The sequence below is a fragment of the Crinia signifera genome, chromosome 5 (genome assembly GCF_055691185.1).
Source record: "Crinia signifera chromosome 5, ASM5569118v1, whole genome shotgun sequence".
Lineage (NCBI taxonomy): Eukaryota > Metazoa > Chordata > Amphibia > Anura > Myobatrachidae > Crinia > Crinia signifera.
In genome coordinates this window covers 34,093,272-34,107,263 of record NC_139221.1, presented here as the reverse complement: position 1 = coordinate 34,107,263, position 13,992 = coordinate 34,093,272, and the positions used below count along the sequence as shown (strand labels likewise).

General features: G+C 45.3%; 1 protein-coding gene across 6 annotated transcripts in view; it reads right to left on the bottom strand.

Moving 5' to 3' along the window:
* Positions 1–13,992, bottom strand: part of VPS13B (vacuolar protein sorting 13 homolog B) — a 790,826-nt gene that overhangs the window by 776,023 nt on the left and 811 nt on the right. For 5 of the 6 annotated variants that reach the window (XM_083186990.1, XM_083186987.1, XM_083186991.1 and 2 more), the window contains exons 2-3: positions 12,926–13,111; positions 1,146–1,289 (exon numbers count right to left, since the gene is read on the bottom strand). In XM_083186990.1, coding sequence (XP_083043116.1) covers positions 1,146–1,289; positions 12,926–13,072 — 291 coding nt within the window. In that variant the 5' untranslated portion in view covers positions 13,073–13,111. The remainder of the gene's footprint in view (positions 1–1,145; positions 1,290–12,925; positions 13,112–13,992) is intronic. The other variant, XM_083186988.1, reaches the window with a different exon arrangement.

Here is a 13,992-nt window from a genome sequence, read left to right as displayed (position 1 = left end):
AAACTATTAGGGACATTAGATCCAGTGATTTATAATATGTTGGTTCTAAAATTTGTAATGTGATATATCCTACCGGGAGTCTGTGCTAGTCCCTCCTATCTTCTCGTGTTTTTTTATAGGACAGGGCAGCTTTAACCAACACCTCCATGCTTGTCTCATTGATTGGACTCCAGGTTGGCCAACTCCTGACTCCAATTAGCTCTTGGAGCAGTCATTAGACTAGGGCAGGCATGTCCAAACTGTGGCCCTCCAGCTGTTATGAAACTACACACCCCAGCATGCCTTGCCATACTTCTAGCATTCCAAAATAGCAAAACTGTGGCAAGGCATGATGGGACTTGTCGTTTCACAACAGCTGGAGGGCCATAGTTTGGACATGCATGGACTAGAGGTTCACATACTTTGTCCACCCTGCACTGTGAATGTTTCCATGGTGTGTTAAATAAAACATGAGAACATATAATTGTTTGTGTGGTATTAGTTTAAGCAGACTGTGTTTGTCTATTGTTGTGACTTAGATGAAGATCAGAACACATTTTATGCAGAAATCCAGGTAATTCCAAAAGGTTCACATATTTTTTCTTGCAACTGTATTCGCTCATATCTAAGCAAATCAAAGAACGAAAAAAAAATGCTATGTGAACCGTGCTCATTTTAACATCAGGTTGAGGATCACCAACAGACTTAAACTCTATCAAACAAAGCACCACAGCAGGACACTACAGATGGCAATATATAACCCACTTAAAAAGCATTAAAACAAAATAAAAACTGTAATGTTTAGTACACAATGCAGCAAGAGGCTGATGAACCAGATGTTGCACTGACACATCTGTCAATGCAGGAAATAATCTACACTTTCTGATCGGTCACTAAACATGTTATCATCACAGTTGGACAGGAAGTGACATTATTCCTTGCAGCCAGTGTATGGGTTGTCAGTGGACTGCCCATACACGTACACACTGCCAGGCGGACCGATATATCTATATAAATGTCATCCATCGGCTGTGCTGCACAGCCAACGCTGCATGACTGAACGATGTAATTCACAGACATTGTCTGTATACACGCTGGCGATATGTCGGCTATTCGCTGGAACCGTATTATAAAGCAGTGCATATGAATGCAACTTTAGGATGTACCTGTGCCCCGTCCTTCAGCTTCAGGATGCACTCCATAGTGTTGATGGTGATCACAACAGACTCTGACCCAAGTTTTGTCCATGGCACGTGGATCCGTAACTCATGTATGTGCCCACTGAGGAACGTAAATGGCAGCTTCAGTTCCTGATGAAATAGAACAGCAAAAGATGATTAACATAAGGCCGGGGATTACCCAGACAGCAGTCACTAATGGAAAGGGCGGCATTTCTGATATCATCCCACTGCCCTATACGCCCCTCGATATAATCCCACTGCCCTATACACCACAAAATCGTCCCACTGCCCTATACGCCCCTCGATATCATCCCACTGCCCTATACACCCCGAAATCATCCCACTGCCCTATACACCCCGAAATCATCCCACTGCCCTATACACCCCGAAATCATCCCACTGCCCTATACACCCCGAAATCATCCCACTGCCCTATACACCCCGAAATCATCCCACTGCCCTATACACCCCGAAATCATCCCACTGCCCTATACACCCCGAAATCATCCCACTGCCCTATACACCCCGAAATCGTCCCACTGCCCTATACACCCCAAAATCGTCCCACTGCCCTATACGCCCCTCGATATCATCCCACTGCCCTATACGCCCCTCGATATCATCCCACTGCCCTATACGCCCCGAAATCATCCCACTGCCCTATACGCCCCGAAATCATCCCACTGCCCTATACACCCCGAAATCATCCCACTGCCCTATACACCCCGAAATCATCCCACTGCCCTATACACCCCGAAATCATCCCACTGCCCTATACACCCCGAAATCATCCCACTGCCCTATACACCCCGAAATCATCCCACTGCCCTATACACCCCGAAATCATCCCACTGCCCTATACACCCCGAAATCATCCCACTGCCCTATACACCCCGAAATCATCCCACTGCCCTATACACCCCGAAATCATCCCACTGCCCTATACACCCCGAAATCATCCCACTGCCCTATACACCCCGAAATCATCCCACTGCCCTATACACCCCGAAATCATCCCACTGCCCTATACACCCCGAAATCATCCCACTGCCCTATACACGCCTCAATATCGTCCCACTGCCCTATACGCCCCAAAATCATCCCACTGTCCTATACACCCCAAAATCATCCCACTGCTCTATACACCCCTTGATATTATCCCACTGCTCTATACACCGCTTGATATCATCCCACTGTCCTGTACATCCCTTGATATCATCCCACTGCCCTATATACCCCTTGATATCATCCCACTGCCCTATATACCCCTTGATATCATCACACTGCCCTTTGCACCACTCTCTTATGGGTTCAGCAGAATTGGGTATTACACCAGCTGATGCAAAAAAGGTTATAAGCCTTGTAGTCAATGTTCTGCAATGTTTTATACTGTGAGGAGTCAATCCAATTAACCCGCTAATGTATACATAGGCGGTGAGCTGCCCCTAGGATTCATCCTTAAGTCTCTTTTCTTCCCTGTTTTTTCCATATGGCTTCTGCTGATGTATTCTGTAAGGTACTACACCATATAAATAAAATTTCAATTTTTTTCTAATTTCACACAAAATTCACAAAAAAAATAGATAGAATCTATAAAGAACACAATGACCTTTGCTCACAAACAGATTTATATTTCTCTATGGACATTTATTTACATCATAGGGTTTGGGGTACAGGATATGGAAATGTTTTTTTTTATTATTATTATTTATTTATTACACATACGGCGTTATCTAAGAAGGGGCAACTTTTGAGTGTCTACACTTCCTGTTGGGATAGAGGTGTAAATTTAAAAATGGCACTACAGTCAATGTAAGGCCCAGTATGACTCTACACCAGGGGTGGCCTAACCTGTCCTCAAGATCTACCAATGGTGCATGTTTTCCAGGCAACCTGTGGATCTATCGTAGGAATGAATGCAGCAGGTTTTAAAATGTGACCGTTTGTAATGACTACAGCTGTGCACCAGCTAGGTGACCTGGAAAACGTGGACCGTTGGTAGATCTCGAGGACCGGTTTGGCCACCCCTGCTCTACACTGACTGAATGCCGTTTTCTATGGCCACCTCCAACCTTCCAGGAAATAAAGCCCATAGACCAGTGTGTGCCTAGGCACCCTGGGGTGCCTCGAGACACTTGCAGGGGTGCCTTAGATTGGTGGTCTAGGACAAATTCAATAGGAAAAACAAGAGTTTGTGGCTGCCAATCATGAAATATGTGGCAAGCAAAAGCAAATATTGTTCCTCACTACATAATTGATACTAAGGTTGATATATAAACACAATTTACTTAATTTTATATTTTTTCTAAATTTATCAACAAGAAACTTTTGACCTAGGGGTGCCTTGAAAAATATTCTGATAGTCTAGGGTGCCGTGGTTCAAAAATGTTTGGGAACCACTGCCATAGACTTTAAACTGCAAGCAACATGGGTTCCAGTCAGCAATAGTAGCACATGTGTCCCAAGACACAACATAGAATTTAACTTTTAACACAACTCAATTAAAATGCTGAAATCATTGTAATACAGCAGAAAGAATGGTACTTGTGTAATATCTGGGAGCCCAATTTTTTGATTGTATGCCTTAACTTAAGGCATACAATCAGATGCGATGGACCCAATTTTTTCAGAAAAATCTGGGTCCATCGCATCGCATGCGATGGACCCGATTTTTACATTGTATCCAATGTTAAATGGTCCCCGAGACCCGCTTTTACATTGGGTCCAATGTTAAATGCCCCCCAGTGTGGCGAGTGCAGCAAGCCCCGCGGATTACTTAACATGTATTCCGTGTCCCCTCGCCACGCTTCGGGCTCGGTGGCTCGCCACACTATAAAAAATCAACTCAATGCCCACTTGGATAGTGGGGGTATGAACAGGGTGGGTATACAATAAAAAATGGGGTCCGGGGGGAATTTAACATTGGACCCAATGTAAAATCGGGTCTCAGGGACCATTTAACATTGGATCCAATGTAAAAATCGGGTCCATCGCATGTGATTTGGTTGCATGCGATGGACCCGATTTTTCTGACCCGATGAAAATATCGGGTGCCCAGATATTACACAAGTACCGAAAGAATCCTCCATATTTCTATATGGGCCCTTGCTTTCCCAGAGTGTCTTTTTGTAAGTCTACATATGTTTGCGATTACATGATCCTGCCCTTACTCATGTGGTTCATTATGTTAGGAGGCCACTTACTTGCTCCAACCCGGCTCAAGCATAGTATACAGGAAGCATAGTATACAGGAGGCATAGTATACAGGAGGCATAGTATACAGGAGGCATAGTATACAGGAGGCATAGTGGCTTGCACACCGTTCTGGGTAAGTGTGTAATCATGAAAGTTACGCTACGGCTTGGTCCTCCATCAACCCCTAAATGCGGTGGTTACAAAAATAAAATCGTTCCTACAGTACCGTATTTTCAAATTCTGCTTTCTATAACTGGAACAATTACAATTTAAGATTTTTTTTTTTGTACAATATATATATATATATTTTTTTTTTTTTTAATGTCCCAGTGAAGGTCCTTGTACTAGAACGATTCAATTTAAACTCACGGAAATCCGGTACATTATAATTCAATATCCTTAAAGGTTAGAGACCGTAAAACTTAAATCACTTAAGCCACAAATGGGTTACGGATACCTGCCTGGGAGCAATAGAGTTCTACAAGGATATAATTTGCTCTGGGTGCACTGGAGAAAACTGTTGGAACCTAATTTTGATTTATCTTATTATAGAAATGAGAATTGAGTGCATTTCACTATGGAAATTTACTTTGGCTCCCACACAGCATAATCCTTATTAAAAATGTTATGTCTAGTACCTTATCTAGAACGGTTTAAAAGTCCAGTTTCCCTCCTGCCGTCTAAAATAACACAGGTTTGATCCCTCAGACGGCTTTCAGTGCACCCAGCCCTGCGTGCAGGCTCCAAAGTGCTCTGTTCCTCTGCACAATCTGCTTACTCTCATTAGGAGCGTGCGCTCTGTACATGCTGACATCCATCTAATGTAGAGAGCCGCTCTACAACCGCTGCCACCAAACCAAACACAAGCGCGGCTGGCAGAACGATGGATATTACCTCTAAAGGTGCAAACTTCCTGCTGCGAATGTTAGCCGCTTCATAGCTGGGAATTGTACAGGGAAAACAATAAACCACAAAGGGGAGAAATGGTTTTCTACATTTTTTTTTCCTTAGCCTAGTTATCGCTACCCAAAAACATGCACCTAAAATATAATGGTGTGGACACCATCACCTGGCATCTGCCATCTATTATCATGCCCACTCGCAGGTTGGGCCTAGGTTTTTGTGTCCTGACGCCCGAAACATTGTCACTTTTTTCAATACAGGTTATTTATCATTGCTTCTGGAGTGCCAGTCACTTGTTGGAACTGTACGATGTGTATATATATATATATACACAGACGGAAGGAAAGAGGCGGCACTCTGAGGCTTGTGATAAACAATTAAACAAGCCTCAGAGTGCCGCCTCTTTCCTTCCGTCTGTATCTACCGAGCATCGCCTCACAGGAAGGCACCTGAGCCCAGTATTCCCCACGGGGGATCCAGCAGTGCCGGAGCCTCAAGCCGCTGTATATATATTTATATTTATATATATATATATATATATATATATATATATATATATATATATATATATATATATATATATATATATATATATATATATATATATATATATATATTTAGCATTACTTGAACTTACTTTTGTTTAAGCCTAACTGCTCACCATGCCCATGGTGTCACCAGCGGGATACAATCATTGGGTCTACAGCAAGTTGGTCGACAGGGAGTCGACATGGGCTTTTTCACTGTTTTTTGAGCCGACATGTGCCAGCAGGCGTCTTTCATGCCCTACCATCCACTAGGGCGTGGTGGGAGAATAAGATAGTGTGCCGAGCCCGGCGAGGCACCGTGCCCGAAGCATTGCGAGGGGATGCGTTGCACTGGAAACTGTGTCAATGTTGACTGTGTCGACATTCGGGTCAAAAACAGTGAAAAACACCATGTTGACCTTTAGACTGTCGACCTTTTGCTTGTGTCGACCTAAACCCATGTCAACCTAGACCCATGTCGACCAACTTGCTGCAGACCCAGCGATCCCAACCCTCACCGGCATACACCTGTCTGTGGTGGGCTCCCGCACCAGACCAAAGTTTTTGTTTTTTTTTCTTAAATCCCATGTCCTCTACCCCCTTTATGTTAGGCGATTCTGCCCTATCTTGCATCCCTGACCCGCTTTGTAGCGGTCGTACCCCTTTTTGGGCCCCCAGTGGTGTCGGGATTCAGGGTCTAAGGGGGATATTCAATCTCCGGCGAGCACCTCCCATCGGGGAGATGCCCGCCGGGCCCTATTCAATACTGTCTTCCCCGACAGCATTGAGCAGGGTATCTCGGCAGAACGAGCCCGACATCACTAGCTGTCGGGCTCGTTCTGCCGAGAACAGCCGGGAAGTGACGAGCTGCCGGCTGCAGCTCACCTCTTCCCGGCCGCAACTCGCGGCCACGCCCCCTTTTCGCTCCCCGGCAGGCGGGACATTGTATCCTGCCTGCGTGTTCTCGGTCGAGCTGACCGAGAACGGGACTGGGTCACGGCGGTCAAGCAAGCTCGACTGCCGTGACCCTGACATTGAATACCCCCTTAGTGTCTGTGAACCTAATCCGAACCCAATCAATGTCCTCTACCCCCTCTATGTTATGCAAATTTGCCATATGTTGCTTCCCTTACCCACTTTGTGAAGTGGACGGACTCCTTTTTGTGACCCCCATGGGGATGCTAGGGGTGTTTTAGCCCCACAGTATTATTATTTTTTCAGATTGTAAGTCATATGTGTACCAACTTTGGCGTAAATTGCTCCTGGCATTCCAGCGTTATGCTGAGATGGATGGACGGACACAAATGCTCATCTGGCATCTATTCTACAGCGAACACAAACACACTATTAAATAACAAAATGAATATTCTTTACTCATGTACCAGACAGTCTGTCTATAGGACTGAGCATTTTTTAGCACAGAGAGACATTACTGTAGACGTCAATATTGCACCCTTATTTTGAGAGCACCCATATTATTTAACATAAAACAAACTCTACTAGACATATTATCTAGCCAGCAATAAAAAGCAAGGATTGATAATGAAGGAATCACACAACTGTAAACATGGGCATAACAGCTTCAAAGCTTTGGTCTTTAAATATAATGCCTATCCTTCATTTTCATCACCGGCTAGGTAAACTGTCTTAAGTTTGTCTAATGATAAATATTGTGCGTTCTATTGAAGTCGACAGTATGTGATGAAAAATATGGTACAATAGGGCAGATGTATTAAGCTTTAACAAGAGATAAATCCAAGGGTGATAAGGAGAGATAAACGCCCAGCCAATCACCTGCCAACTGTCATGTTACAGGCTGCATTTGAAAAAAAAGTCAGTAAGGAGCTGATTGGCTGGACGTTTATCTCGCTTTATCACCCTTGCCATTCTCTCTTGTTAAGGCTTAATACATCTGCCCCATAGGGTGTTATTCAGACTTGATCGCTGCTGTGCGAATTCACAAGGCGATCAATTATCGAATGAATGCACATGGGTACGAATCGTAACGCACATGCGCGAGGCCAAACAGCGATAAATGTTAGCGATTACTCTATTCGCATGTCCCTCGCAAGTTGATCAACAGAAAGTTGTTGTTTTTAGGTGGTAATCGACTGTTTTCTGGGAGAGTCAGGAAAAACGAAGAGGGTCTGTGACATCAGCCTGATTCTGTTGCATAGATGTGTAACGGTTAGAGGCGCCCCCTTAGATATGTGAAGGAAAACGAGCTTTACCATTATTGGGCTACCATACGCACAGGTAATGTACCCATCCAAATTGAGTAAGGTAATGAACTCAGGAGAGGATGTAGATACACTACAAAGTGACTTAATTAAACTGGAAAGGTGGAAAATGCAGTTTAACGTTGATGAATTTGGGGGGGGGGGTGTGCGGGTGATACTGCCGCGCTGCAATCCCCCCAGCGGGGAGCATGAAGCGGGCGGCGGGCGGCGCGGGGGGCAGCGTTAATTAACGGGTGGGATGGGGTTCGGGGAGGAGGATTACATACTTACCTGCTCCCCGCTCCCTACTTTCTGGTACCTCTCTATGGTACCTCGGTGGTTCAGTACCGCCCTCCAGTGGCCGGCGCCCTAGGCAAATGCCTAGTCCTGCCTAGTGGTGGCGCCGGCCCTGCACTAGCATGCATTAAAAAGGGAATGGATTCAAGGGATGCTAATGTGATAGTGCCTCTTTAGTGCCGCATTGGTGAGACCACACTTGGAATATTGGGTACTTGTTTCCTAGCACGGCGCCACCGATTTCAATTGTAAGAAACCAAATCGACCCGATTTTTAATTGTACAGCCACCCTCATGGCTGATTACAATGTTAAATGCCCCCACAGACCTGATTTTTAATTGTATACCCACCCTGATGGGTAATTACTATGTCAAATGCCCCCCTTCCCCCCATTGTTAACGCCATGCCACGACCAACCCGAAGAATGGCGAGCGCAGCGAGCATGCGAGGGGCGGTGGTACGTGTCCTCCGACCTTTTCATACCCCCACTTTCCATGTCGGCGTGGAGTTGATCTTATATAGTGTGGCGAGCGCAGCGAGCCCCGCGCATTTCTTCACACATATTATGCGTGTGCTCACCACGCTTATAACACTATATAAAATCCACTCCACGCCTACATGGATAGTGGAAGTATGAAAAGGTCCGAGGACGCGCACCGCCTGCGCTCGCCACGCTTCGGGTTGACGGTGACCGTGGCATTGCGTTAACAATGGGGGGGCATTTGATATAATAATTAACCATCAGGGTGGTTATACAATTAAAACTCTGGGTCTGGGGGGCATTTACCATTGGGTCCAATGTAAAATCGGATCTCAGGGACCATTTTTACATTGGGTCCAATGTAAAAATCGGGTCGGTCGCATCGCATGCCATTACAATGGCATGCGATGCGACCGATGTTTTAATTGTACGGGAAACGTCTTTAAAGCCCGAAAATCGGGTCGGACGGGTATGATCGGGTCCCATCACATACCTTAAGTTATGGTATGCGATGGGACCCGACGGGCGCCATGCTAGGAAACAAGTACCGAATATTGTGTTCAGTTCTGGGCACCGCACCTTAAAAAGGACATAAATTAATTGGAACAGGTACAGAGAAGGGCGACTTTGCTAGTAAAAGGTCTTGAATCACTAGAATACAAAGATAGGTTAACCAGGCTGAATATGTTTTTATTGGAGAAACAGAGGCTGAGAGGTGATATGATTAGTATGTTCACATACAGGAATGGGAATCATAAGGAACTGGGAGATGGTTTGTTCACTAACAGGCCTATACTTAGGACACGCGGCATGTACTGAGGCTCGAGGGAAAGAAATTCTGTACTGAATTAAGAAGAGGATTCTTTACCATTAGAGCAGTAACATTCTGGAACTCATTGCCGATGGGGGTGGTTACAGCAACTACTGTTAATGAATTTAAATCAAAATTGGATACATTTTTGGCCACTAAGGAAATCCGGTACTCTTTACCTAGAACGGCGCCCACGATTGAAATCGCGGGCATCGCGGGTAAAATCGCGGTAATCGCGGGCATCGCGGGTAAATCGCGGGTAAATCGCGGGTACATCAAAATCGGGTACCCGCGATTACCGCGATTTTCCCATAGAGAACAATGTTAAAAAGCCTGATTGACCGCGATTTTAGCGTTAAATGCCTCAATGCCCGCGATTTTCCCATAGGAATCAATGTTAAATGGGCTACAGAGCCCAAATAGCCCCAATTAACCCTTAAATGTCCCCCCAATTTTTGTACGCCACCCCACGATCCACGCCAACCCGAAGCGTGGCGAGCGCAGCGAGCCCGCGAGGGGCGGCGGTACGCGTCCTACGACCTTTTCATGCCCTACTATCCACGTCGGCGTGGAGTTGAGAATAGAATAGTGTGGCGAGCGCAGCGAGCCACCGAGCCCGAAGCGTGGCGAGCGCAGCGAGCCCCGCGAGGGGACGCGGATACCTTCACAGGTAGACGCGTCCCCTCGCGGGCTTCACAGGTGTCCGGGTCGCCACGGACACCTGTGAAGCCCGCGAGGGGACGCGCTTACCTGTGAAGGTATCCGCGTGCGCTCGCCACGCTTCGGGCTCGGTGGCTCGCTGCGCTCGCCACACTATTCTATTCTCAACTCCACGCCGACGTGGATAGTAGGGCATGAAAAGGTCGTAGGACGCGTACCGCTGCGCTCGCCACGCTTCGGGTTGGCGTGGATCGTGGGGTGGCGTACAAAAATTGGGGGGACATTTAAGGGTTAATGGGCTCTGTGGCCCATTTAACATTGATTTCTATGGCCAAATCGGGTGGATTGAGGCATTTAACACTAAAATCGGGTCCATCGCGGCTTTTAACATTGCTTCCTATGGGAAATCGGGAGCATCGCGTCGCGGGCATCGCGGGTACGTTTATGGCCGGCCGCGACGCGACCGACGCGATTTTTCAGGTTTAACATGGTTTTCAATGGGAAAATCGCGGGCATCGCGTCGGTCGCGTCGCGGGCAGGCATAAATGTACCCGCGATGCCCGCGACGGGCGCCGTTCTAGGTAAAGAGTACCGGAAATCCTATAGATATGACTTACTCAAGTCAGTAGTTACAAGTCAGATAGGTTGAACTCGATAAACTAACGTCTTTTTTCAACCGTAATAACTATGTTACCTCACATCACAGATGTGACAGAAGTAGAAAGGAAGCATCCCCTTTGAGCTCTATTACATGAAAAGTACTATTTAAAAATAATCTCTATATTAATACCGTAATAGAAGGACAACATCTATGCATGACTTATTTTTAGGATGCCGTTGGCCTGAGCATATACTAAAACAAAGATCTTGGCCTGTGGCTTTGCAGAAACATATTAGCATTGTATTGGTTGCTTCAATTCGGAGATATGTGAAAAAATGACCACCAGCCAATCACACAACAGAACCATTCGGTTCTTTGAAAATGTGATTAATGGGGGTTAATATTTCCTGTGCACCTGTTGAATGACCTACTGGGTGGTCTTGAAACTGACAGTTATTTGCAGCCACCACGAAAACCTTTGTCTGGTTGAAACCGGGCACATCAGCTAGTTATTAATGAACAGACATCCAGAAGTCATGTATAGCTAGAACCTAAAATCTGACTACTAAGGGGACATTTACAGATGGGAGTTTTATGTCACATGGGATGTTGCTATAAGCAACCAATTAGAATCTACTTCTTATTTATTTAGCAGCTTCTAGAAGATAATAGATAGTATCTAACTGGTTGCCCATAGCAACATACCATGTGTAATTCTTGTTAGCTATCACCCATCTTGATGTATTGTGGAGGGTAAAGTTCTTAAGGTGACTGACTACCAGATGGCTGTGCCAACTGATGGAACCGTTACTTTATGTATATTGTGCTACAGCGCCAGCTGGGCAGCCTAAAGCCAAAGTCTCCTTCACACGCCACAAGCATTAGGTCCTACATGCCAGTTGTATAACCTTCATTACATGCATATGGGCAGTATGACTGGCGAGTACCTGAGCGCCCATACACGTGTGTTTCGCATCATTACAAGGGGAGCTACATGTGTATTAGCCTAGGGCACCTGGAACAGAAGGCATACGGGGATATCCGGCAATTAATGCATTCTGGAGACTCACAACTTTCTAAAAGGCTCCCCTGTGCTTTTGAGCTGGGGATCTGTAACTAGGCATGGCCCTGCCCCCTCTCTTTTAACTTCATTGCTACTGGACAGTATTTTCTTAGGCCCCGAAATAAATTAAAATCTCTATTGCCCAAACCAAAATGCACAATGCTTCTATCTGCAAAGACAGGCCTTGACAAATGCCATATCAGTCTACTGATTTTATTTTAATCTGTGATCATAGACTTCAGGAAGAATCCCCCTACACTCCCCCCGCTAACGGTTGAAGGTCGTGTAGTATCGGTAGTGGAAATTTTCAGATTCCTAGGCTCCAAGGACCTGAAGTGGGCCAACATCGATGGCATTGTGGGAAAAGCCAAGGAGAGACTGTTCTTCCTACACCAACTCAGGAAGTTCAAACTGCCGCAGGAACTCCTGATGCTCTTCTACTCTGCAATTATACAATCTGTGATCTGTACCTCAATCATAGTCTGGTATGGCTCGGTCTCGGCTTATAACAAGAATGGATTACAGCGAATTGTAAGAGCAGCGGAAAAAATCATAGGATCGGATCTCCCGGCGATTGAGGGCGTGTATAGGTCAATGGTTACAAAACATGCTGAAAGAATTATCAATAACCACCCTGCTCAGGACTTGTTCAGAAGGCTGCCATCTGGGAGACGGTGCAGCTCTCAACTGGCGAGGACAGACAGACACAAACAGTTTTTTTCTCCCAAGCAATTTCCATAATAAACTCAAAGATCCAAGGTCAGCGATTCCACCCCATTGCGCTAATCTAAATAAAACCCTGATGCCCTCCCAATGTAATGATCCTGCTTTGTATTGGTCGGTTATCTATGTAAACTGTGTGGGAGCAGTGGCTATTGGAAAAAATAAAGTGATTCTGATGATTTCTTCCAGTTACATAGTGTACAAATAAGTTAATACAACATACGTGTGTGTGTGTGTGTGTGTGTGTGTGTGTGTGTGTGTGTGTGTGTGTGTGTGTTATTTTACCTGTTCAAGAACATCCAGCTTCAATTCAAGCTTGCTAAGAACAACGTCTCCGCCCCAAAGAGACAGTTGCAGGTCTGAAGGCTTCAAATTCTTGATGTATCGATTCACATAGCTCATTAAAATTGGGGTCACGTAAGACTCCAACATTTTCGGATTAGGCCAGGACTCCCCACTTCTTCACCTGTGCTACAGGAAACAAAACAAACGGGAGTGTTGCAAAGGCTGCAATGATGCGGAACACATAAATATGTCAGGTGACGGATGCTGGGGTAGCATTATATAGTGATAGGTAATTAGAATACATCTTCTGGAGTAATTTACCCAATAAGATATTAGAAGTGAAAAAATAATCTAGGTTTCAGTTCTGGTCAGATAAATGAACTGCTCTGAATCTGGTTCCACAGAGTATAGGCATAATCCTGCTTACATGTGGGACAGTAATAATTACACACTAGTAAAGTAGATCACCAGATAAGCAATTCTTTGCATTTACACTGTACGGGCAACTTAGATGTCATCTAATTGTACTATTAAACTGTGTTACAATATTACACTAGGTTCTCTATCCTTTCCATCTCATATGTTGGAGTGTCTTGGGAGGAGAGGAGACATTGGAGTGATCGCACATGCTCATTGAAAAGTGGTTGGATACCACTATAAAGGGTACACCTTCAATTTTGGGGTGCACTATTCTCTGGTGGAGGGTCTACAAACCAGATAACACATGGAGGTGCTCTTCGCAACCTATGTTTCACAGATTATCAACAAACGGTCCCTGGAACTAAAACGATTGGAGAGGAGCAGCAGCCCTGAAGAAGAGGGATTGTGATCTAAAGGACAGGAAAGATTATTCCCCATGTGCACAGATAATTCATGATATCTTTGTATCTAAAATAAGTGTGCTTTTATCCACATAGGGGAGATAAGTGCTTGTACCACCTACAATTATATATATATATACAGATAGATAACTATAGAGTTTGTATCAAATGTATCATATGTGAAATTGGGTACTTCTTTACTTTCACGGCGCCAGCATGGCGCCGCGCGTACTTCCGGGTTACGCT